This window comes from Falco punctatus (genome assembly GCF_963210335.1).
Source record: "Falco punctatus genome assembly, chromosome: 4".
NCBI lineage: Eukaryota > Metazoa > Chordata > Aves > Falconiformes > Falconidae > Falco > Falco punctatus.
Genome location: NC_137583.1, coordinates 13,915,151 through 13,933,075, shown reverse-complemented (window position 1 = coordinate 13,933,075; position 17,925 = coordinate 13,915,151). Strand labels below are relative to the sequence as shown.

General features: G+C 68.6%; 6 protein-coding genes across 14 annotated transcripts; 2 read left to right on the top strand and 4 right to left on the bottom strand.

Moving 5' to 3' along the window:
- Nucleotides 1-95: 95 nt before the first annotated feature.
- Nucleotides 96-4,598, bottom strand: IL17RE (interleukin 17 receptor E; the record flags this gene model as incomplete). 4 transcript variants are annotated; one of them, XM_080385624.1, is made up of 16 exons in its annotated part: nt 96-1,173; nt 1,360-1,461; nt 1,538-1,589; nt 1,679-1,747; nt 1,819-1,967; nt 2,088-2,133; nt 2,238-2,285; nt 2,444-2,631; nt 2,712-2,778; nt 2,891-2,959; nt 3,044-3,183; nt 3,256-3,379; nt 3,451-3,557; nt 3,652-3,807; nt 4,155-4,170; nt 4,247-4,435. In XM_080385624.1, 16 exons carry the CDS (start codon nt 4,334-4,336, stop codon nt 572-574), a joined length of 2,025 nt encoding a protein of 674 aa, XP_080241750.1. In that variant the 3' UTR covers nt 96-571. The 4 variants fall into 4 exon arrangements, with proteins under 4 accessions (XP_080241750.1, XP_080241752.1, XP_080241749.1 ...); XM_080385626.1 differs by having other exon boundaries at nt 4,103-4,170; nt 4,247-4,388; XM_080385623.1 differs by having other exon boundaries at nt 4,103-4,598.
- JAGN1 (jagunal homolog 1) lies at nt 4,592-5,803 on the bottom strand. 2 transcript variants are annotated; one of them, XM_080385698.1, is made up of 3 exons: nt 5,667-5,803; nt 5,299-5,396; nt 4,592-5,193 (listed from the first exon to the last, which is right to left on the bottom strand). In XM_080385698.1, exons 2-3 carry the CDS (start codon nt 5,385-5,387, stop codon nt 4,731-4,733), a joined length of 552 nt encoding a protein of 183 aa, XP_080241824.1. In that variant the 5' UTR covers nt 5,388-5,396; nt 5,667-5,803; the 3' UTR covers nt 4,592-4,730. The 2 variants fall into 2 exon arrangements, with proteins under 2 accessions (XP_080241824.1, XP_080241825.1); XM_080385699.1 differs by lacking the exon at nt 5,667-5,803 and adding an exon at nt 5,604-5,622.
- On the top strand, nt 5,705-7,821 carry RPUSD3 (RNA pseudouridine synthase D3; the record flags this gene model as incomplete). 3 transcript variants are annotated; one of them, XM_080385694.1, is made up of 9 exons in its annotated part: nt 5,705-5,891; nt 6,354-6,440; nt 6,525-6,569; nt 6,633-6,729; nt 6,806-6,913; nt 6,991-7,072; nt 7,143-7,269; nt 7,352-7,491; nt 7,573-7,821. In XM_080385694.1, the coding sequence occupies 9 exons, from the start codon at nt 5,705-5,707 to the stop codon at nt 7,750-7,752; spliced, it is 1,053 nt and encodes a 350-aa protein (XP_080241820.1). In that variant the 3' UTR covers nt 7,753-7,821. The 3 variants fall into 3 exon arrangements, with proteins under 3 accessions (XP_080241820.1, XP_080241819.1, XP_080241821.1); XM_080385693.1 differs by having other exon boundaries at nt 6,991-7,075; XM_080385695.1 differs by having other exon boundaries at nt 5,753-5,891; nt 6,373-6,440; nt 6,991-7,075.
- Nucleotides 7,822-8,156: 335 nt separating this feature from the next.
- Nucleotides 8,157-12,435, bottom strand: LOC308063093 (tubulin tyrosine ligase 3-like; the record flags this gene model as incomplete). Of its 3 annotated transcripts, none has more annotated exons than XM_080385614.1 (11): nt 8,157-8,859; nt 8,934-9,369; nt 9,448-9,694; nt 9,772-9,920; nt 9,991-10,159; nt 10,430-10,537; nt 10,658-10,772; nt 10,854-10,979; nt 11,093-11,440; nt 11,569-11,672; nt 11,769-12,435. In XM_080385614.1, the coding sequence occupies 11 exons, from the start codon at nt 12,433-12,435 to the stop codon at nt 8,164-8,166; spliced, it is 3,165 nt and encodes a 1,054-aa protein (XP_080241740.1). In that variant the 3' UTR covers nt 8,157-8,163. The 3 variants fall into 3 exon arrangements, with proteins under 3 accessions (XP_080241740.1, XP_080241741.1, XP_080241739.1); XM_080385615.1 differs by having other exon boundaries at nt 9,991-10,156; XM_080385613.1 differs by having other exon boundaries at nt 9,991-10,537.
- Nucleotides 12,436-12,507: 72 nt separating this feature from the next.
- On the bottom strand, nt 12,508-14,544 carry ARPC4 (actin related protein 2/3 complex subunit 4). The gene is made up of 6 exons (XM_080385701.1): nt 14,388-14,544; nt 14,150-14,268; nt 13,658-13,769; nt 13,482-13,577; nt 13,167-13,337; nt 12,508-12,732 (listed from the first exon to the last, which is right to left on the bottom strand). The coding sequence occupies exons 1-6, from the start codon at nt 14,388-14,390 to the stop codon at nt 12,727-12,729; spliced, it is 507 nt and encodes a 168-aa protein (XP_080241827.1). The 5' UTR covers nt 14,391-14,544; the 3' UTR covers nt 12,508-12,726.
- Nucleotides 14,545-14,749: 205 nt separating this feature from the next.
- TADA3 (transcriptional adaptor 3) lies at nt 14,750-17,817 on the top strand. The gene is made up of 8 exons (XM_080385673.1): nt 14,750-15,251; nt 15,371-15,621; nt 15,790-15,895; nt 16,060-16,201; nt 16,364-16,467; nt 16,591-16,700; nt 16,835-17,020; nt 17,097-17,817. Exons 1-8 carry the CDS (start codon nt 15,045-15,047, stop codon nt 17,287-17,289), a joined length of 1,299 nt encoding a protein of 432 aa, XP_080241799.1. The 5' UTR covers nt 14,750-15,044; the 3' UTR covers nt 17,290-17,817.
- The last annotated feature ends 108 nt before the right edge of the window (nt 17,818-17,925 follow it).

Here is a 17,925-nt window from a genome sequence, read left to right as displayed (position 1 = left end):
CGTCCTCGGACCCGCCGTCCCGCACGGGGCCGCCGGGCGGCCGCCACCCGCAGCAGGGCACCAGCCGAGCCCCGCACAGCACACAGACGGCGGGGCAGAGTGAAACGGAACCTTTATTGCTCCCAGCCCGGCCCGGGTCCCGCGGCCAGAGGCAGCAAGGGGCAGGGCCATGCTGTGCCCGGCCGCCCCAGCCCCCCTCGCTCCGGGCAGGGCAGGGACCTCCCCTCCACCACCGCTCAGCTCCTTCCAGCCGGCCCCTCGCCCGGCTGCGGCATCCCAAGGGGCTTCCCAGGGTCCCGGCTCTCCACTGGAAGAGGTTCCTGTGTGGAAATAAAGCTGCCCCCGGCCCGGGGACAGCACGTCCGCTCCCGGCCCCGGCAGCACATCCCACAGCTGGGGCCAGCCCCGCTGGGGCCCCACCGTGCGGCACCCCCGGGCACCCCTCCTGCCACCGCGGCTGGCACCTGGCCAAGCCCTACACCTCCGCTACAGGACCCCCGCCCTCACCGGGGGGCCATGCCCAGCCCCACTGGCCCCGCAGCAACACCCAGCTCAGCCCCAGCATGGGCACTCAGGTGCCAGCTGCCACCCCGGGGGGTCGAGCTGGGGGGGTGCCCTCCCCATCCCCCTCCTCCAGCAGCCGGTGCAGGAGCCCCCCTGCTCTGCCCCAGCGGCGGGGAACCGGGGGGTTGCCCCGCAGGGCACCCAGCAGCCCAGGCAGCTGCCGGGGCAGGCGGTAGGTGGGCAGGGGTCGGAGTGGCCTGGGGACATCGCGGGGGCTGCAGAGATGGCTGAAGTAGGCCAGCACCCACCCGCCACCATGTCCCGTCACCCCCAGCTCTCCGTGCAGACAGGCCATGGCCGCCCCGAAGATGTCGTGGGCATCGCCAGCGGTCCCACCGGCTGCCCCGACCCGCCACCGGCGGAAAAGCCGGGCACTGCCCCGGCTCCAGAGGAGGAGGACAGTGCCATGCTGGCGGCCCACGCGGCCCCGCTGGGCGTAGAGCCATGGCAGGGTGCCTGCCTGCCCCAAGCCACCTGCTTCCCACAGGTCCAGGTGCACGTCGCAGCCCAGCCCCGCGCGCAGCCGCTCGGCCAGTGCGCACACCAGGCCCAGGTGCTCCTCCGAGTCCGGGGAGTACAGCAGCAGCACGGGGCGCCCACCCAGGCCACCTGTGGGATGGAGGGGACAGCAGTGACAGCCCTGCCCCGAGCCCCCCTGGCACTCCCTAGGGACATCCTGGCATCCCCCAAGGGCATCCAAGCATCTGCTGCACGAGCCAGGGAGCTGGCACCCCAGCCCCGAGGCCACCATGCCCACTTCCCACTGGTCCCACAGCCCCCTGGGGTGCCCCTCACCATCAGCCGTCCTCCAGGTGCCGCGGCAGTTGAGAAGCAGCACAGTCACCACCAGCCCCAGCACCAGTGCCAGGCCCAGCAGCCCAAAGTGCCTGCGGGAGACTGGGAGAGGGGCAGTGAGGGGTGGGTCTCTGTCCGCCACCTCCACCCGCCATGCCCCCCGCAGACCTCCACTCACCATCAGGACAGAGCAGCTGCTTCCGAGCAAAGCGCACATCTGAGCGCCACACCTGGGGAAGGGGTTAAGTGAGGGGGGGCCATGTTGGGGTGTCCCCCCCCAGCCGTGCAAGTGCTGGTGCCAGCACAGAGGTCACCTTACCAGCACGCAGCTGCCCAGGACCTGCACTGGCAGCAGCAGTGCCAGCTCCCCCGGGGCAGAGCCCTCCGGCTGCAAAGCACAAGGACAGAGTCACCACGCGTGGGTGCCCCCCATGTTGCCCCCAGCCCTGTGCTGCTCACCTGCGTGACGGTGTAGAGTGGGGCCTCAGCCTCACACTGCCCACTCCGGCGCTGGCAGAGGGCTGCGCTGAAGGCTGTGGGGATGCTGGAGGTGAGGTGCAGGCGCAACTGCAGCCCCCAAATGCTCACTGAAACGTTCCAGGCGGTCTCTGCAGTCACCAGAGAGGGGGAGGGGCAGGTTTGAAGGATGCCCAAGGGGACAAGGGGTGCAAGGGTCCTCAGGGCAGAGTTGTGGTCAGCCCAGGGGTGCCCCAGCTCGCAGGGCTCACCTGGCTGGTGGGGACACTCCACATGGCTGCTGTTCCTGTAGGAGAACTGGGGGGAGCGGGGATCAGCAGAGGGGGTGGGTGAGCCACCATCACCCATAGCTGCCCCCCATCCCCTTCCCAGACAGTGCCCACCCACCCCTGGAGGCTTACCCGGAAGCAGAGCTGGGGGTGTACATCCACCTTGTCCAGTGTATATGCCTGGAATGAGCAGAGAGCATGTCACTGTCCCTGACCCACACAGCCCACGGGCACCCCAGCACCCACCCGCCACCCTTGGGGGACCTGGGGTCCAGCAGATGCCACAGGCAGGGACACGGCCCTGCACCCAGTGGCACCTCAGGACTGGGACCCTTCACCTGCTCCTCCTCACTGGCTGTGGAGTTGGGGATGTCATGGCAGGGCGCAGTCTCAGCCGCCACATCTCTCCAGCACAGGGTGGCCCGCGGGTGTAGGGGGCAGCTGGTGCTCAGCACCATCGCCATCTGGTCCTTGCTGCTGGCACTGTAGTCGTGGAAGCGCACTGAGGACCACAGCTCGGGGCCATCTGCAGGACACCAGTCAGCAGGGCTGGGGGCCCAGCTGGGGGACCCCTGGGACCTGGCTCCCTTGCCCGCGGGCACTCACAGGCGGCTGGCTGGTCACGGAAGGGGCAGCGCTTGCTGCGTGGGCTGTCGTGGTGTGGGTAAGAGGCCTAGGGGAGCAGAGTGGGGCAGTCACGGTGGGGTGTGCGCCCACCCATCCTGCCTGCCCTCACTGCAGGGGAAAAGACAGGGGCCCAGCAGTCACAGGGGAGGACGACGCACCTCGATACACAGGCAGGGCACCAGGAACTCATACGGCAGCGAGACGCGGCTGCCCCCCAGCACCAGCACCTGCAGGCACAGAGGCAGCATCAGCTGGCAGGGAGCATGGCCCCCAGCCCGGGATGGGAGTTGGGGGGAAACCGGAGCCATTACCTGCTGGTGGAAGGGCCGGGGCAGCTCCTCGCACTCCAGGGCCAGCTGGTGGCACAGCCGCACCATCAGGGCAGGGCCTTCGGGCACCCACACCTCGATGGCCCGTGCCTCGGGGACCCAGGCATGGTTGAAGACGGGCCCTGCAGAGCAGGCAGGGGTCAGCCAGCGCCGGTGTCCCCCCCGGACATCCCCAGGGTCCCTCCCAGCCTCACCGGGCAGCTCAGCAGTGACCAGACGGCGACGGCTGAGGGCCAAACCTCGGTCAGGGATGGTGCGCAGGGACACCAGGACCTGCTGCCCACTCTCCGCCGGGAAGCAGTCGAACTGAACCTGCCACTGTGGGGAGCAGGGGGTCAGTGGGACACCCACAACCCCGGTGCCCAGCCCGTGGTCCACCCCAGACTCACCGGTGAGCTGCGCGGTGCCCGGTGCCGCTGCCACACCTGCAGCCAGCCCGCCCGGTTGGAGCCCTGCTCCAGGAAGTTGAGCTGCAGCCCACGGACACCGCTGAGCTCTGCGAGAAACCAGCGTGGGATGCTGACACGGGTGGGAGGGCGAGGCGTCCCCCCACGCCCGGGGGTGCCCGGTCCCCCCGCCCCGGCCCGTACCTGCGGCGGGGAGTGCCAGGCGCACCCGCAGGCAGGGCCGGCACGGCTGCGCGGGCAGGCACAGGCGGGCCCCGCTCAGCGCCAGGGCGGGTGGCTCCAGCGGGGGCCCGGGCCGGGCCGGGCGGCGGCAGCGGGGGCGGCTCAGCGTGCTGTCGGCTGCCGGGGGAGAGCAGAGGGGCGGCCGTGCGCCGGGGGTCCCGCCTGCCGGAGCTCCGGCGGACATCGGAAGGGGGGGAACCCCGCGGACCGGCAGCCCTCGGGAAGGGGGGAACCCCGGGGACCGGCAGCCCTCGGGAAGGGGGGAGAGCCCCGCGGACCGGGAGCCCTCGGGAAGGGGGGAAGAGCCCCGCGGACGGGGAGCCCTCGGAAGGGAGAAGAGCCCCGGTGACCGGGTGACCCCTCCCGCCCTCCAGGACCCAGCAGCGGCGAGAGCCCTGCCATCCCGCCGTACCCTGCAGAGCCCGGGAGCCCCGCGCTCGCCGCCCGGCCCCGCCGCTACTCACCGGTAGCCCGGCACTCCTGCAAGCAAAGAGACGGGGGTGAGCCTGGCGCCGCCCGCCCCCCGCCCGGTCCCCCCCACCGCCCCGGCGCTCACGAAGTTGGCGGAGACCCGGAAGCGGGTGACGGCGGCCCCGACCCACGGCAGCAGCAGCGCGGCGGCGGCGAGCAGCACCGGGCGCCCCATGGCCGAGCCGCCGCCGCTCCCCGCCCCGCCCCGGGCCGGCCCCGCCGCATTCCTCCGCCGGCACGTGCGGCCCCGCCGCGCCACCCCCCCGCTCCCCCGCCCCGCTGCCGGGCGGCGCTTCCTGCGGCGCGGACACGCGTGGGAGCGCGGGGCATGCTTTATTTACACAGAGCAAGACACGGAGGAAGGGGCACCGCACCCCAGGGACCTTCCACGGCCCGGGAGCCACCTCAGCCCCGGGGTCTCCCCCCCCCCCCGGCATGCGAGCCCGGTGCCATGGCGTGGCTCAGACACACACGTTGGTCCCCGGAGACCCTCACCAGAGCTGCGCCAGCGCTGCCCCACAGGGCCCGGCTGCAGAGCTCCAGCCCTCATGGAGCCCACCCATCCCCGCTCATTTCTTCTTCTTCTCCTGCGTGCTGGTAAACCAGGAGTCCAGCAGCTTCTTGCTGTAGTAGAGCTGCCAGCCATGCACCTGGGCGGCCACCACCACCACCAGGTACATGACAGACACGGCTGAGAAGCCGAAGATGAAGCGGTAAGCTTTGCCATGGCGGTAGAGCTGCTGCGCCATGGGGAACATCTCCATGGCCCCGTAGATGAGAGGTGCCACAGAGAAGAGGCCGGTGCTGATCATGGAGAGTACCAGGTAGCTGATGTTGTTTCGGGGGAAGGACAGGAGGCCCAGGAGGGAGGGCAGGATGCTGAGCAGGTAGGGGTACTCCCACTGGTAGGGCATGGCCACCTGGTCGTGGGGCAGCAGCTTGAGGTGCCCTACACACATCTGGGCCAGCAGCAGCAGCCAGATGCCCACATGCGTGTAGATCAGTTTCTTGATCTCTGTCTTGAGGGCCACGCTGTGGAGAGAGCACAGGGCTGTCAGGGCCTGTTGGGGGGGAACGCGGGCCATCCTTGGAGCCCTGGGGGAGGCCGCGGGGGCCCCGCAGTGGCGGGACACCTACCTCATCTGGTAGTGAGAGGCCACGCGCTCACGGTGCTGGAAGTCGCTGCCATCGGTGCCGGCAGCGCGGGGACCCCCGCGGGAGGCCATGGCACTATCCTGGGGAGGCACAACGTGAGGCGAGAGCAGGCCTCCCCCGACGTTCCCTGCGGGAGACCCGCCTGCAGCCGCAGGCTGAAGCCCCCCGGGGAACCTCCCCGGGCCTCCCCTCCCGCAGTGACAGACCACCGTGACAGCCGCGGAACTCCCTTCCCGTGACTGCCCTGCGCCCGCCCGACCCCCCAGGGCAGCCTCCCGGGCACCCACGCAGGTGACACCCCCGGGGCCCCCTCCCCGCCGGCCCGGCCCGCCGCGGGCGCCACACCCCACCTGCTAGCGGGACGCTCTGCCTACACTTCCGCCTATCTATGGTCGCGACCGCCGGCTCTGAAAGCCTGGGTGGCCGCTCTGCGCTCCCGGAGGCCCGGCTCTATGGCCGCGGCGGCCGGCTGCCCCCTTGGCCCCGCCTGCGCGCAGGCGCAGCGCCGCCATGGCGGGCGGGGGCACGGCTGGGCGCGTGCTGGCGCGCGCGGGACAGGGGGCGCGCGCCGCGGGGTCAGCGGGGCGTGGGAGCGCGCGCGTGGGGCGCAAGGAGGCGGGGGGGTGGGGTGGCGGCACGCGGGTGCGCGCGATCGTGGGGCCGCGGGGGCGCGCACGCGTGTGCATACGGGGCGCGCGTCCCGGGGGGCGCGTGGGCACGCACACGCGTGGGTGCGGGCGGCTTGCGGGGTTGTGCATGTGTGGGGCCAGGGAAGTTATGGGATGCGTGGGGGAGGGGAACACGCGTGGGGCGCACGTGCGTGAGCTGGGGGGTCTGGGGGAGCATGAGGGTGCGGTGACAGCTGCAGGGGTGCACGGGAGGGGCAGGGTGGTGGGGTGGGGGCCAGATCTGGGGACACGTGTAGGGCAGTGGGGACGCACAGGGTGGGGAACAGGGTAGGTAGCCTTGGGGGAGGGGGGATGTCCCACGCGGGTAGGTGGCTGGGGGAGGGTCCCACGCCACCCGTGCCCCCACAGCCCACTGCACTCGCCGCAGGTGGGGGCGGCCGCTGGGTGCCGAGGGGACGCTGGGACTGCTGGAGGACGCCGTGGTGCACCGGGAAGGTACTGGGGGTGTGGGGGGGGACAGGACACGCTGGAGGGGGGCAGCAGGGGGGGCTGCGTCCTGACCAGATGTCCCCTCACCAGGAGCCCTGCTGGCGCTGAGCAAGCCCCCTGGCCTGCCCGTCCTGGGTGAGTGTGGGATACGAGGGGCCAGGCTGGGGGGGCCCAGCAGGCACTGACCCCCCTCTGCAGGGTGCCCTGGGGAGCTGAGCCTGGCGGCACTGCTGCCGGCGCTGCGACGGCGCCTGGGCCTCCACGCTGAGCTGCACGTGGTGAAGGCTCCCGCCAGGTAGGGCTGAGGGGTGCTGCGGGGGTCAGGGGGTGCCTGCCCCTCCCCCAGGGCTCAAAGCTCCCATATCCTGCAGGGAGTGTTCTGGCCTCGTCCTCCTGTCCAGCTGCCACCGCACCACTGAGCAGCTCCAGCAGTTCTTTACTGACGCCCGCCGGAGGGGCCAGTTCCCTGCCACGTACCGGTGAGTCCCCGGGACCCTGCCGTGCCAGGGCAGTGGGACCCATCCCCTCCTCACCCCCCCTCCCCTCCTCCCCGCAGTGCTGTCACCGTGGGAGTCCCAGCAGAGGTGGAGGGCGAGATCCGCACCGGGCTGTGCTGGCAGCAGCAGGGTGACACCGCCGTGGTAAGGGGGTGCTGGGGGGTAGCCTGGGGGGGTGCCCCGCGGGGTGCTGAGGCCTGTGCTGCTGCAGGTGGTGCCAGTGCCGGCCCCAGGGCGCCGCAGCCTGGCCAGGAAGGAGGTGAAGAGCACCCTGACCCGCTACCGGGTGCTGGGCACCGCGGGGGGCTGTGCCCTCCTCCAGCTCCAGCCCAAGACAGGTGAGTGACCACCCAACACCCACCACCTGCAACCCCCCCACCGGCATGATCCCACCGCACTGCCCCCTCCATGCCTCCCCAGCCTTCCCGGAGCAGCTCCAGGTGCACCTGACGCTGCTGCTGTGTCCAGCGCTGGGCGACCATGAGCACTCGTCCCGTGTGGGCAGGGTGCTGGGGGTGCCCTTCCTCCTGCCCCCCACAGCCGCCCCGACCCGCACACAGGTACGTGGCCAGGGTGGGTGCTGGGGGGGGCTCAGCACGACCCCCGGGGACCCCGCTGAGCTGCCTCCTGCCCTGCTGCAGGTGCTGGACGAGGAGCTGCTGCACCGGCTGGGGCTGTCCCTGCAGCAGCTCCGCCGCCTTCCGCTCCACCTGCACCTGCAGCAGCTGTCACTGCCCCAGGGCCTGCTCTGTGCCCCTCCGCCACCCCCATTCCTGCGCACCCTGCGCCGCCTGGGGCTGCCTGGGCATCAGGAGCCCTAGCACCTGCAGGGGACCCCCATCCCCACCCTGCTTCTCTGTGCTACCCCATTAAATCCCCACCTGTCACCACTGTGGCTCAGCGCCCGTTTCTTTCCTTGGCACACATGGGACACATTGCCCCTGTCCCCACGGCATCGCTGGGGGCACCAGCCCCTCCAAGCAGAGCCAGCGACAGCAGTGCTGACACCACCCCCTGTGCCTGACCTGGTTCCCAGCGCTGGGGCACAGCCGTATCACCACTGCTGGGGCTTGGCTCTGTCTGGCAGGCACAACCGCAGGCAGGCGGGAGCGGAGGCACCGGTTCCTGCCTGCTCTCTGCCACCAGCAGCCCCGGTTCCTGCCCACAGCCCTGGCGCGGTGCAGCCCCAGCTGTGCCCTGCCACGCAAGGAGGGGCAGACCCAGATTCAATGTCACAGACGTTTATTGCAGCCCCCACGGAGGGTGGGCTGTGTGCCCCGACCCAGCGATGGGGTCTGGCTGAGGTGGGGGCGAGCTGGTGCTGCTGCAGTGCTCCAACTGTGAGGCACAGGGTGCTGTGTGGTGCGCTCCTGGATGGCCTTCAGTGTCACAGCTCTTCTGTGTCCCCCCTGGGAGCTGCTGCACGCCCCCTCCCTGCAGCAGGGCTTGGGTGGCACGGGGTCCAGATGCCAGGTGCCAGCCTGGGTGGGTGTCATACCCCGGCGAGAGGGGAGGAGGGGAGCTGGCCTGTGGGTCCCCAGGAGCTGGCTGGGGGCTCCCCGGGGTGGTGGGATGGGGACCCTGGCCAGGGGATGGACACTTGAGCTGCAGCAGAGCTGCCTGGGGTGGCCCGAGCAGGCAGCTGAGCTGCAGCGGCTCCCGGCGCAGCAGCGTGGGGACTGCAGGGGTGCTGGGCGGGCAGAGCCAGTGGGGCAGTGGCGGTTCCATCGCCCCAGGGGAACCAGCTTCTCCCACGCTGCTGCTGGGTGGGGAACGTGGCTGGCTCTGCCCCAGGGGCTGGGGGGCACGATGGGCTGGCGGGCACCAGGTGCAGCAGTGGGGGGCTTGCCTTGGGATTGGGGCTTCCTCAGAGAGTGACCTTCCACCGTCAGCTTCAGCCCCACGGCCAGAGGCCTGGGCATGACCGCCTGTGGGGGGACACGGGTGGGAGTGGGGGCTCTGTGCCTGCAAGGCGCCTGCCCCCCAGCCCTCCCCAGCCTACCTCCTTGTAGATGAGCTCAAAGGCCCCAGTGGGGCAGGTGGGGTTGTCCTTGTGGTCAAGCACCACGCGCAGCGTGTCCCGCTGGACATTGGCGCAGAGTCGGCTGGTCACGACCGAGGAGGGGGCCATGGTGGGGCTGACGTTGATCTCCAGCAGCCAAGGCTGGTAATCTTCCCCAAAGGCAAAGTCAGCCCCATAGAGCTCGAAGCTGCCCTTGCGGGACCGTACCAGGTCTCGGGTGCTGCGCAGGGTGCCCACCACTGCCGCCTTCATGCCGGGCACCATCACCTGGTGCCAGACATCTGCCTGCCCAACCTGTGCCAAGTATGCCTGGAACTGCCGGCTGGACCAGATCCGGTCAGGGGGCAGCAGGGGGTGCTGGCTCCGCACTGACTTGAACTGCTTCTGGATGGAGACATTGCAGAGGTGCCGGGCGCTGGGGTGGGGAGAGCGGGGCTGTGTCAGTGGGGTACCAGGGCACTGGGGTGTGGGTGCCAGGGCAGGGGGCACTCACGGGTCCAGGCGGCGCAGGGAGAAGGGCTGGGAACAGAAGCGCAGGTAGCACTCTCGGTAGAACCAGACAGTCAGTGGGTTCCAGTTGGTCACCAGGAACCATTGCCGGATGTCAAATTTGGTGCCGAAGATGAGCAGCAGCCGCTCCACGTACTTCTGCACCACCCAGCTACCCACCCGTGCTGAGGGCGCTCTGCAGCCCCCCGCCAGCTCCAGCACCTCCTCCAGCCGTGCTGTGCAGACGATGCCTGGGGACATGGTGACGGTGGGGGCCCTGCACTTAGCAGGGAGCCTGTGCCCCACCCCCAGCTCCTCCTGGCCTTACCTCTGCCGCAGGATTTGGCACCAGGCTTGAGGATCCAGACGTTGCGGTCACCCTCCATGCCAAACTGGGGCAGCTGCTCTGCCAGGCAGCACAGCAGGGCCCGGCACTGCTCCCGCTGCGCCTCACTCAGCACCAGCCTGGCCCCCAAGCTGCGGGGGGGCATGGGGGGCTGAGCGCTGGTGCCAACACACTGTCCCCCCCATCCTGCTCAGCACTCACTGCACCACGTGGTAGTAGTCCCGCAGGAAGCGGTCCCAGTCGGCGTCCGTCATGCGGGGAGCCGAGGGGTCCCAGTCGATGTCCTGGTGCCCCAGGCTGGCCAGGTGCTGCCTGCAGACCTGCAGGGCCTCCTCCACCAGCTGGGGGGGCAGGAGGGACCCCGACCCTGCTGTGGATGGTATGGGGTGAGGGACATGGCTCCTGGCGACCTGCTGTGCCACCCTCAGGGCCAAAGCACAGAGCTTTACCATGGAGGTGGGTGGTTGTGGGTGCATGAGGATGGGTGGGGGGTGAGGCAGAGCACCAGTAAGGTTGGCTGGCCTCAGGGTGCAGGGGGAGTCCCAAGCCACAGCCCCAAGCAGAAGCTCAGCCCCCAGACATGTCCTTGACCCTTTGTTCCTCCCCATTGTTCCCCTCAGGTGCAGCTCCACACACTCACCTGGCCCCTCGCCAGCTTTCAGGGGCTGCTCTGTCCCCTCCGGCACATCCCCAGCCCTCTCCAGGGCCACTCTGAGCAGGCTGCGAGCTGCTGTCAAGCGGAAATCCTCTGCAAGGTAGGGGGGCATCATCCCACCCCAGTCCTGCACAGGACACAGGGGGACCAGGAGCATGGGGTGGGGGGACAGGAGGGCAACAGCCCTGGGGGGCTGTGCCAGCCCAAGCTCACCGATGAAGGCTTGCCGCTCATCTGCAGCCCCCAGCCGGTAGCACCGGGGGAAGAAGGCGTCAGGGTCAGCTTGGTCGAACCAGGGCAGGTTTCGCAGGTTTTGACACAGCCCCTCCTGTTTGGAGAAAGGTAGCAGCCCCCGCTGGACACCCCCAGCCCTATTGCATCCCCCTCCCCAGGGGCTCCAGGCTCTCACCTTGGTGGTGAAGGCGCCTACCCCAGCGTAGTGGTTCACCACCTGGTCCTGCCGCAGCAGCCGGCAGTCAGTGCTGCAGCGGCTGGTCCAGATGAAGTTCGGCACCTGGTCCCGCACCAGGCAGGACTGTGGGAGGGAGGGAGCTGGGGTGAGGCACAGAGCCTCCATCCCACCCTCACCCCCTGCGCCAGGGGGTCCCAGAGGAAGGGTGCTGGGGGCTGCAGCAGAGCTCAGCTAACCATGAGGTCATGGATGCCTTCAGGGTCCTCATCCCACTGCTCTTCCTCCTCCTCTTCCTCCTCCTCATTGGGTGGCCATGAGAAGCTCAGGGGCTCTGGGGTCCCCAGCAAAGGCTGTGCCTCGCGGCATGGTGACCCCAGCTGCAGGCCCAGCACTGCCTCCCCCTGCTCAGCACCATCACTGCCTTCATCCTCCTCCTGCAGCTGCCTCTCCTGGCTGCCATGCTGCTGCTCTGGGCAGCTGCCCACCCTGCCCGTGCTGGGGAGCTTCCTCTCTACCCAGCCCCGGGCCCGCAGCAGGCTGCGCATGACGGGGTACGGGCCCTGCACTGTGAAGATCTTCTTCTCCTGGGGAGAGACCAGAGAGCTCAGCCTGCCCACCCCTGGTCCCTCCAGCTCAGCTCTTACACCCGAGCCACAAATGCAATAAATGTAAGTGCATGGCATCTTGGGGGGTGTGAAATCAGGCCCCTCACCTTGATGGCCCTCTCCACGTGCAGCCTGGCCCTCTTGAACTGCTCAGGGTTGAGCAAGGGGTGGTGGCAGCTACGGTGGCCAGTGGTGGTGGCTGTTGCCTGCCCTGTAAGGCCAGTCCATGACACCAGCCCTGGCTGAGCCTGCTGGCCCCAGGTTCCCAGCCCCACAGGGTGGGCAGGGAGGGGGAGCACGTGCCTACCTGCCTGCCTCTGCCTAACCGAGCTGGTGGTCCCCGACATGGCATTCGCTGGCCTGCCAAGCTTCATGCTGGTGTCCTGGCTGCACTGCACAGGCCCTGGGATGCCCTGCTGTGCCCTTGTCCCCAGCCTGGCAGGCCAGGGGACAGCCGGGATGTCTTCTGCTCCAGCAACAGCCCCCCTAGCTGAGCGCTGACGCCAGCCATGGGCGTGGCGTGCCCGGGGCTGCTCTCTCTGTGGCATGGTCCCACGGCAGCCTGAGGGTGAGGGGGAACCCAGGGTGACTCTGCCTCCCCCGGGCACCAAGTGAGTTCCCTGTTCCTCACCCTGCTGGGGGCTGAGGTGAGGGTCCAGTGCAGAATGCAGCCCCCCCAATACCAGCACTGCTATGGCAACCACTGCACTGGCTCCACTGCTCCGAAAGGGGGAACAAACACCAGACCCCCAGTGCCACGGGTGCAGCCCCGACGTGCCCGCGCCCCACCCCCACCCCAGCTCCCCACTCGAACCCCAGAACCCCCCCGACAAACCCTTTTGTGCCCACACCTGGAGACCCCCCCCAAGCCCCCTTTCAAACCCTTCCGTACCCAGACACCCGTCACGCCCCGCCCCAGCCCTGCCCGCACCGTCGGGGCTGCCCCCGCCACCCGCGCTGTTTGCCGTTGCCATGGCGCCCGGCCCCGCCCCCCTGGTGCCGCGGGTCCCGCCGTAACGGCGGGATGAAGAAGGCGGAGGCGACGGTTACAGCAAACGAGACCGTTTAAAAAACGAGACGAGACAGGGGCAGCGACCGGAGCCGCTCTGCCGCAAGCGGGGGCTGCTCCCAGTTCGGCCGCCCGGCCCGGCGGGGGACAGGCGGGGCCCGGCCCGGCTGTCCTCAGCGGGGGGAGCGGGAGCAGGCACAGGCACAGTGCCTGGCGGGCACAAGCGTCGGGGAGCCACGGGGTCCTGCACCACGGCCTAAAACTGAAAGACAAGAGAAGAAGATGCGTGGCCATCAGTCCCTGCCCATGGGCACTTCTCCAGCCCTCACCACCCTCCCTGGTGACAGGGAGAGAGGCCACTGCTCACGGAGAGCCCCACTCAGCTTCTCCTGCTGCCTCGCCTGGGCACTGCACAGACTGTCGCAGCAGCCACCGAAAGGGCAGTGCTCCCCATGGCTGCTGTCCACCCCCAAGTGCTGTCTGGGGGTCTCAAAAGCTGGCACTTCATGAGCAAAAGGGTATGAGCACCCCTGGGCATCCTCCCCCGCATGCCCAAGAGGTTCCTTGGGCAGAATGTCACCACCATCCCCAAAGATGGGATGGAGAGGGCTCTGGGGACAAGGGCGATGTTGGGTTTGAGCCCCACACCCCAGTCCTAAAATGAGGGACCCGCCTTCTTCTGTTTCAGAGCCTCACATTCTTAAGAAACTCCTCTGCCACGATGCGGGCCCTGGCATTGACAGAGAGCTTCATCTCGCTGATCTCCTTGTCGATCTCCTCCATGAAGTGGATGACAAAGTCCACCAGCTTATGCTTGTACATCTGCTCCGTGTGGAAGTTTGTGATCAAGAAGCTGATGTCGTAGCCCTGGGGAAGAGAGAAGCACCCTGGGGATGAGCACCAAGGCCACTGACCACGCAATCCTACATCCCAGTCCAGCAGTGGGGACCCCCCAACCTCGATGCCAGGAGCAGAGCCAGGATCTGCCCTGCTCCCTCCCTTCCACCTCACCTCCACGGGCTTCCTGCGCAGGATGAAGAAGTTCTCAGCCCTCATCATCATGAAGCGCATGAATTTGTGGCACAAGATCTTCTCGATCTCATCAGCCTGGGGAGAAGAAAGGGAAGTGAGGCTTCACCTGTGCCAGGCATGAGCTGCCCACCTGCTGCCCGTGCCCCCCACCTCACCTGCTTCACTGCAATGCTGACACGCACAGAGTTAATAGAGCCCTCGATGAGGACCTTCTCTTTCTCGTTCCTGCTGATGATCACTGGCTGCAACAGCAACTCTTTGCTGCTCCTGCAAGCAGAGGAAGGGCAGGACTGACTCAGAAGGATTTACTTGTCAGGAACAGGGATGGGGAGCACACAAGTGGGGAGCCGCAGGGATCACAGAGATGCGGAGGTTTTGCTTCATGCTGCTACAACATGCTTTCTGCCTCCTTGAGGCGTCCATCCTTCAAGGCAGATCCCCCCTCCGTCACAAGCTAGATCCGAAATCCCTCGGCTCCCTGCGGGCATTAGCCCCGTGACTAAGGGGCAGCGGCCGGTGGGTGCAGAGGCCTGCCCCGCTGCGTCCGGGCTGCCCAGCGAACGGGCAGGGACCGGCCAACAGCCCCCAGGGTAGGCAGCCCTGCCGGAGTAGGGCTCCACCGGCGCCCCGCCTCCCCCCCCCCGTACCTGACTTCCACCTCGGGCTTGTTGTGCCGCTCCACCACCTGCGAGGAGAAGTTCTCCAGGCACAGCGCGGCCTGCAGCGTGGCGCGCACCGCGTTCAGGTACGGGCGCAGCGTGGCGGTCTGCGGGGACAGGGCGGCGTCAGCCCGCGGCCCGCCCCCGATCTGCAGTCCCCCGCCATCCCCGGCCCCCTCATCCCTCTCCGCCGCCCCCCGGCCCGGCCCGGCCCCCCCCGCCCTACCATGGTGGCGGCGGCGGTCCGGTCCCGACAGGCGGAAGTGGCTGGTCACCTGTTCCGGGATGCGCGGGACCTCCCACTGCGGCGGGAGGGGGGCGACGGGAGGCTTCTGCCCCTCGCCGAGAGCCCGGGCGGTGGCGGCGAGGCTTCTCTGCGGCACGGAGCAGGGACGCGACGGCGCTGAAAAGCGGGCGCGGTGGCGGTGGCCGTGGCGGCGGCAGGATCCCGCATGGTTCCCCCCGCGCCCCGCCGTGATTGATACGGTCCTGTCATCGCTTCCATATTAGGGAAGGGAGATGGAGAGCGGGCCGGGCCAATGAACCGCAGGTGCAGGGCGCGGCTGGGCCAATGAGAGAGCGAGGGGCGGGGCTCCCGCCGCCAGTCGGGGCCGGAAGGGGCGCGCGGCCTAGGCCCGGCCTGGCCCCGCGGTGCCGCCCGCCCGCGGCCCACGCTACTCCCGGCGTCCCGCGGCCTCCGCAGCGCTCCGGGGCAGCGCCCTGCGCCTTGTTCCCCTCAGCACCCCATGATCTCCCGTCCGGCTCCCCGTAACCCCCCGCTCCGCTCCTTTTCCTCTCAGCTTCCCCCGTAGCCCCCCGTGCCCGCCTCGGTGTCCCGTAGCCCCCCCCCCCCCCCGGTGCCCGGTCCCCGGTCCCCGCCGCCATGAGCGAGCTGAAGGACTGCCCGCTGCAGTTCCACGACTTCAAGTCGGTGGACCACGTGAAGGTGTGCCCCCGGTACACGGCGGTGCTGGCCCGCTCGGAGGACGATGGCATCGGCATCGAGGAGCTGGACACGCTGCAGCTGGAGCTGGAGACGCTGCTCTCCTCTGCCAGCCGCCGCCTCCGCGTCCTGGAAGCCGAGACCCAGGTGCCGGGACTGTGGCCGTAGGGTGGCTCCCCATCCTGCTCCTTCCCACCAAGGGGCTGCCTCGAGTCCATCTGCCCAGCGCTGGGTGTGGGACCTGATGGGGCATCACTCTTTTCCAGATCCTGACGGATTGGCAGGATAAGAAGGGTGACCGGCGGTTCCTGAAGCTGAGCAAGGATCATGATGTGGGCACCTCTGTCAAACATGGGAAGCCCAAGAAGCAGAAGCTGGAGGGCAAAGGTGGCCATGGGACTGGGCCTGGCCCTGGCCGGCCCAAGTCCAAGAACCTGCAGCCCAAGATCCAGGAATACGAGTTCCAGGATGATCCCATTGATGTGCCCCGCATTCCCAAAAACGATGCTCCAAACAGGTGTGTGGGGGTTTGGGGGGCGTTGGGATCCTCCATCTCCTTCCTCACAGCACCTAGCTTGAAGACTGCTGCCAGCCCAAGGAAAGAGGTGCCCTGGGGGAAGGGATGTGTGTGTCAGCTCCCATGGGCTCCCTGCAGCTCTCCCTCACAGTTCATGCGTCCTCACAGGTTTTGGGCATCAGTGGAGCCATACTGTGCCGATCTCACCAATGAGGAGGTCAGAGTCCTGGAGGAGCTGCTCAAGCCGCCGGAGGATGAGGCTGAGCATTACAAGGTGAAAAACTCCTGAGCCCATCCCCAACCCTCCCTCCTCGTTTCCTCCCTGCCCTTCCAGCACCTCACAGCGAGTGTTCCCACCTGGGGATGATGCCATAGTGCTGGCAAGGTGGGAGGCGAGGTGGGGAGCTCTGGGAGCTGTGCCGAGCCCTGCTCTTGCAGATCCCACCGCTGGGGAAGCATTACTCCCAGCGCTGGGCCCAGGAGGACCTGCTGGAGGAACAGAAGGATGGGGCTCGGGCGGCAGCTGCTGCTGACAAAAAGAAAGGCGTTCTGGGGCCACTGACCGAGCTGGACACCAAAGGTGCCCTTGATCCCCCACCCACTTTTGCCTGGAGGGGCTGTGAGAACCCATGCCTGGCAGAGCCGCTGGCCCCATGCCCTGGGGTAGAGGCTGCCCTGCCCTGCTGCTCATCTCTGTGTGTTTAGGGTTGGTTGTTTTTTCCCCCCTCCCACTTCCTCCCAGATGTTGATGCCCTCCTGAAGAAGTCGGAGGCCCAGCATGAGCAGCCGGAGGATGGGTGTCCCTTTGGGCCCCTGACGCAACGTCTCCTGCAGGCCCTCGTGGAGGTGAGGAACTTGGTGGAGCTGTGTGGCAGCCTGGCTCCGTGGGGCTGTGCTGTGGTGTGGCCCTGTGGGGCAGCACTGCTGTGGCCTGGCACTGTGACCCTTCCCTCATGCTCTGCCCGCTAGGAGAACATCATCTCCCCTGTTGAGGACTCCCCCATCCCTGAGATTGCCGGCAAGGACTCAGGAGCCGACGGTGCCAGCACATCTCCCCGCAGCCAGAACAAGCCCTTCAGGTGAGCAGCTGAGGTGGGCCCAGGGCTTGGTGCTGCCTGCGGGTACACCAAACGTGCTGGTGCTTTCCCAGCCCTGATGCGTTGTGGGGAGCAAAGGGCATGTGGTGGGCAGCAGCCGCTCTCTGTACTGGCAGTGTTCCCCACACCAAGTCACTGGAGGGGCGGATCAAGGAGGAACTGGTGGCCCAGGGCCTGCTGGAGTCGGAGGACCGGCCGGCCGAGGACTCGGAGGATGAGGTGCTGGCCGAGTTGCGCAAGAGGCAGGCAGAGCTGAAGGCCCTGAGCGCACACAACCGCGCCAAGAAGCATGAGTTGCTGAGGTGAGAGCAGGCAGGGACGGGTGCAGGTGGTGGGCTGCCGTGCAGGGACTTACGCTCCCATGTGCCCGCTCCCCAGGTTGGCCAAGGAGGAGCTGCATCGGCAGGAGCTGCGGCAGCGTGTCCGCATGGCCGACAACGAGGTGATGGATGCCTTCCGCAAGATCATGGCTGCCCGGCAGAAGAAGCGCACGCCCACCAAGAAGGAGAAGGACCAGGCCTGGAAGACCCTGAAGGAGCGGGAGAGCATCCTCAAGCTGCTGGATGGGTAGTGGGGGCTGAGGACCCCTGTCTGCCATGGACCTCAGCTACGGGGGTGGTGGCCATGGCCCAGTCACCCCCAGAGTGCTGGCATGCCTGCAGCCTCCCAGCATGGGATTGAGGGGGCGCAGCCCCCCCACACCCTGGTCCTGCTCTGTCTGCCCAGCTGGGTGGTGCGTCCCGGCTGCTGTCCCCTCCCTGCATGGGACTGTCACTGACACAAGCTGGGGACCCTGTGCAGGTGCGGGGGTTCCCTGCGGGGAATGGCCCCTCCTGGCCTGCAGCTTCTGCTCCCGTGTACCCCCAGCACTCTCCCTGTTCTCCTGGGAGGGTGACATCAGCCAGGCAGGGGGTGGATGTGGTGGCTGCTGTGAGGCGGCTCCCACCGTCCCCTATCCCTCCCCACGGCCCCTGAGGTGGGGTCCCGGCCCCCACGGCATGGGCTGGGGTGGGTGGGGCGGGGAAGGGGCCAGTGGGGGGGTGGTCGGGCTCTCTGTGTACCAGTGGTTTCCGCTGCCACATGTGTGGGCAATAAAAGCAGCCCGGTGCAGGCGCTGGTGTGGTGGCCTCGGGGACCGCGGGGCGCGGGGACAGCTCTGCCGTGGGGCGGGGTGTGTGTGAGCTGGGGGCCTGCCGGAGCTGGGGCG